General features: G+C 48.7%; 1 protein-coding gene across 1 annotated transcript in view; it reads left to right on the top strand.

The window, feature by feature from the left end:
* Positions 1 to 4,917, top strand: part of DPH7 (diphthamide biosynthesis 7) — a gene marked incomplete at both ends in the record, with an annotated part of 6,139 nt that overhangs the window by 264 nt on the left and 958 nt on the right. The window contains 6 exons of the mRNA XM_010012602.1: positions 796 to 883; positions 1,360 to 1,454; positions 2,284 to 2,450; positions 2,935 to 3,007; positions 3,905 to 3,970; positions 4,169 to 4,341. Coding sequence (XP_010010904.1) covers positions 796 to 883; positions 1,360 to 1,454; positions 2,284 to 2,450; positions 2,935 to 3,007; positions 3,905 to 3,970; positions 4,169 to 4,341 — 662 coding nt within the window. The remainder of the gene's footprint in view (positions 1 to 795; positions 884 to 1,359; positions 1,455 to 2,283; positions 2,451 to 2,934; positions 3,008 to 3,904; positions 3,971 to 4,168; positions 4,342 to 4,917) is intronic.

The raw sequence follows: 4,917 nt of genomic DNA, 5'->3' as shown, positions 1-4,917 counted from the left end.
AGTAATATTTGTTAATTAAGCTGTCCCTGGCTTCTTGGAGGGAAGCATTCTCTGGTTTGTTCCAGTAAGCAAAGATCACACTAATTTCTGAGTTATGCTCTTGTGCTCGCTTACGAGCAGCTGCTCGCTGACTGTAGGCCTCTGTTGTTCTAATAGTAGATGTAATATGTTTAGATATGTTTATATAATATGTATATATCACAGAATCATAGAATCAGTGAGGTAGGAAAAGATCTTTCAGCTCATCAAGTCCAGTCCCAGCAGTGCCAAGGTCACCACTAACCCCTGGCACTGAGGCCTCGTCTACCCGGGGTGTGAACACTTGCAGGGACGGTGACTCCAGCCCTGCCCTGGGCAGCCTGTTCCAATGCCTGAGCACCCTCTGGGGAAGGAATTGTTCCTCAGCTCCATCTAAACCTGCCCTGGAGCAGCTTGAGGCCGTTTCCTCTTGTCCCATCCCTTTTTCCTTGGGAGCAGAGACCAGCCCCCTCCTGGCTCCATCCTCCTGTCAGGCAGTTGCAGAGAGCGATAAGGTCCCCCCTGAGCCTCCTCTTCTCCACACTAAACCCCCCAGGTCCCTCAGCCCTTCCTCATCACACTTGTGCTCCAGGCCCTGCACCAGCTCCATTGCTGTTCCATGCAGGTTTGTGGGAAATTGAGGATGAAGCTTTAGATTTTCTTCATAAGACTTTTTGTAGTACCTTCTCCTTGTGCATCCTGGAATAAAAGTGATGACTTTGCTCTCTGCCTAAAATACAAGAAAGATGGATATTCAAGACTTGTTTGATCTTTCAGGTGCCACATTCCTGTTGCAGAACATCCCATGGTTGGCATTGCAGACTCCACAGGCGCCGTGGAGTTTTGCCACCTGACGGGAAGCGAGGTAGGTGGCTGTAACGCCTGCTGCTGTTGAAGCTGCATGTAGTCCATATTTGATACATCTCTGGTGTTATTAGCAGTGTGTGGAGACTTGCAGGAACGTTGTATGGTTTCCATGGCTTCCTCAGTGTGCTTAGCTTTTTAAGCATTGCTTTTGCCTTCTGATATTGTTTCTCATAAATTCCACAAATTGGCAGCAGAGAGGCTGGCTGGGCCCTACCCACCTGCAGGGTGTGGGAGATGAGAGGCATAGAAGCAAATCCTGGGAACTGGCACTTTAGAATAAGTACAGACTAAGTGGTAAACGTAGCAGAAGGTGCAAAGTTACTACAAGCAGGGACATTTCATCTTTTCTTTAGTATGGGACCCTAATATGCCCGTCTGTCTCTGGAAAACACCTGCAGTGGGAGTAAGCAGTACATGTGGTGTTATGTACCTGCTGTCTTCCCAGTCTTAACCCATTCCTTTTCTTTCCAGTAGAAGAACAGCTGCATGTTGGAGCCTTGCTTCAGGGTTGATCTCGGAGCACAGTGTCTGGCTTTGTCCTTAGACTGGTCCACTGGACGAGAGCAGTGGTGAGTATGAGGCATAAAGGCTGGTACTGGAGTCTGGGGAGGGTGTGTGACAGCTTCAAGTATAAGTCGGGGGCTTTGATGAATGAATCTTTGGTGGCTTTTGTGAGTCCCAGACTGGTTTGTGTTAGAAGGGACTTTAAAGCTTGTCCTGCCCCTACAGGCCCTTGTCCAAAGCCCCTCTCCAGGTTTCCTGCAGCCCCTTTAGGCACTGGAGCTGCTCTAAGGTGTCCCCTTCAGGAGCCTTCTCTTCTCCAGCTGCCCCAGCCCAGCTCTCTCAGCCTGGCTCCAGAGCAGAGCTGCTCCAGCCCTCGCAGCAGCTCCGGGGCCTCTTCTGGCCTCGCTCCAGCAGCTCCACGTCCCTTTTGTGTTGGGGTCTAAAAGAGGAGAGCAGGACCAGTCAGGATCAGCCAGTGCTTCTGATGTCTGTGATAGAAAGGAAATAAAACATTTTGTACTCCAGACGAGGGAAGAGACTGCAAGAGGTCCATGTCAGTCTGAAATGGAGGAAAAAACCTAAAATCCCTCTTCATGTGGAATTTGTTTATTGATGTAATATCAAGTATGTGAGAAATCAGGTTTTGCATGTAGGAGAAGGACAGAGCTAGGGCTCATTTTCTTTCCCTCACATGAACAATTGCTGCTGCTGTGAGTCAGGAATGGGGATCATTGGTGTAGGTGATTCTAAGATGGTATGGGCTGAAGCTGAAAAGAACAGTATAAATCTTGTGCATTCCTTTTGCTGTTGTATCAGTTTCTGTCAATGTTCAGTTGAAACAACATCTCTGATTGTTTCAGTAATTTCTGATGTTTTCTGTGCTTTCCATTCTAGTGGATGTCCTTTGAGAGTGATCAGCAGTGACTCAGAGGGGAAGCTGAATCTTTTGTCTATAGATGAATCTGCTCCTTCTGTGCATATCCTGAACCAGTGGGAAGCTCACAAATTTGAGGCTTGGATTGCTGCTTTTAATTACTGGGACACAGATATCGTGTATTCAGGTCTGTAAGGGCTGGGAATCTCATTTGGGAGGGTTGGGGTGGACGCACCTCGTTTGGGGATGTGTGTTTCTTGGGATTTTCATCTCCAGGGATGGGTGTGCTGCTGGCATCACACCTCTTGAAATAGCTGGGGCCTCTGCTGGGGGAAGAGGCTTCTGGATTGTGGGAAGTGGTTGGATTTAATTAGGAGAAGCTGTACCTTATAAACTGTACTTTGGATAATGGCAAAAAAGATGATGATCTCTTGTGGTGTGCAAGAGCCAGAGAGCTTCTAGAGTCTCTCTTTGGCTTAGCAAAGTGAGGGTGTTGTTAACACGTCTCTTCTGTGGTGAGGAGCACTGTGAGCCTCAAATGCTGTTTGGTCTCTTCAACACTGCAATCCTAGAGCTGGAAAGCATCAGCTCTGTATCAACAGCTCTGTCCCAGGGCCCTGTGCTGGTGGTTTGGGTGGTGCTCAGGGCAGTGGTGCTCTGTCATTGTGCAGGAGGAGACGACAACCTGCTCAAGGGCTGGGACACCAGGCGCCGGCCAGAGGCCCCCGTCTTCACCAGCCGGAGGTGAGTGAGTGAGCGGACCCTGCGGTGTGTGTATGAGCACCCCAGGCTCCCATGCCCTTCCCGAGGCATGGAATTCAGAGATGTGCAGGGACATGGAGCCCTGTTTCTGCCACCCTGGGAAACAGAGATGGCTGCTAGCGTTTGTCAGCAGGGACTATTCATCAGGGGTTGTAGGGACAGGATGGGGGGTGATGGGTTTAAACGACAGAGAGGAGATTGAGATGAGCTCTTACACAAACCAGGCTGGGATTCTGTAATCAGGACAACTTAAGGCTGAGACTTTCTCCTCCCTGTCCTTCAACATAATAAACCAACTCCTCATGTAGCTTCTTTCTAAAAGAAGGATCCAGATTTACACTTTTATTTTGGGAATTTCTCTGTGTGTAAAATTTGGATATCTTATTATGGAATGATTCTAGAAAATATGTTGTTCTCCACTGTTCACTCACTTAATCTCTTTTTTTTTTTTTTCCTGGTGGCATAACCCATCTTTTAGAATATGATTAAAACAATATACACAGCTCTCTGGTAAAATTTGATATGTAACCTTAAAATACACTAGGGATTATTGCTATGGAAATAGTAATGTTGGGAGGAAGGACTCCTGGGAATGGAGCTGCTTTGCTGAAATTCTTGCAGACTTTGAACAGTAGCTCATGGTGGAACTGTTACTAGAAAATATTTGTGCTGAGAGACTGAGAGTAGAAGTTTTGCTGTGAAAGGCTGCGGGACTCTGTAGAACTCTCCTTGGGTGTTTCACTGGACTGAACTTTGAGCTTGCCTTATTCTCCTTTCCCGAGACACCTTGATGCAGTAATGTGGCCCCAAACCCCTTGAAACTTAAGGAAGAATCCCTTCTCAAATCATCTCTTCCCCCTGCTCTGTGTTCTTCTGCAGACATTCCATGGGAGTGTGCAGCATTCAGTGCAGTCCCCACCGGGAGAATCTTCTGGCTACGGGCAGGTAAGTCCCTTTGGGCTGCTCTTCACTGGTGTGACCAGTCCCCTGTTACTCTGAACATGCTCCTGCTGCTCAAGGTGTGGCCTCTTCAGAAGTGCAGTGTGGTGGAGAGCATGTGGTCTTCCCTGAGTTTCTCCTGTACTTGCTGCTCTGCAGCAGCATCACTGCTTGTCTGCCCATTTATCTGTGGCCTGTCCCCAGCTATGACGAGCACGTGCTGCTGTGGGACACCAGGAACATGAAGCAGCCGCTGGCAGACACCCACGTTGAAGGTGGTGTGTGGAGGCTGAAGTGGCACCCAACGTGTGACTTCGTGCTGCTGGCAGCCTGCATGCAGAGTGGCTTCAAGATCCTCGACTGCCGCGGGAGCCTGGGTGAGTTGCCATGGGCTGGAGGTGCCCTTGTGCTGCTCTCCTGTCCTGGCCCCGGCTTAACGGGGGGACTCCAGCCCCCAGCCTGCCAGAAAGATCTAGATGTTGTTAGTAGCCACTTGAGGTACCTCTTCCAGCTTTCCCAGCCCTGTTCTTCAGTCAGCCCTATGGGCTGTGCACAGGCACTGTCGTTACTCAGCCGTTAATATCTCATTTTGAGGGCAGAAGGCCTGTTTGGTTTGCTGTGAAGGCTTTACCTGTCAATGTGACCCTTCTGGTTTTTATTCATCTAGATGGTTTCAGAGAGGTTCGTCTGGATGTTGGGTGGTGCTTTACTGTCAGCAGAACTTACAGACCTGCTGGTGGATTGGTTGTTGCTTCAACAAGGAAGTGCTGAGCAGGCTGGTTAATCTAGAATAGCATGAATAAGCCCTCTGTGTGAATCAGAGGGTATTTGCATGATTAAAAAGCAGTTTGCATTTACATTACAAATAGAACCTGGCATAAAATGGTTGCCTCCCTGGACTTCTCCTGGCCTTGGGCAGATCTGCAGCTTGTGAAATGAGGATAACATTTCTC

This window comes from Nestor notabilis, unplaced genomic scaffold (genome assembly GCF_000696875.1).
Source record: "Nestor notabilis isolate BGI_N333 unplaced genomic scaffold, ASM69687v1 scaffold17044, whole genome shotgun sequence".
NCBI lineage: Eukaryota > Metazoa > Chordata > Aves > Psittaciformes > Psittacidae > Nestor > Nestor notabilis.
The sequence above is the reverse complement of the archived record's forward strand: the minus strand, read 5'-3'. Positions and strand labels throughout refer to the sequence as shown.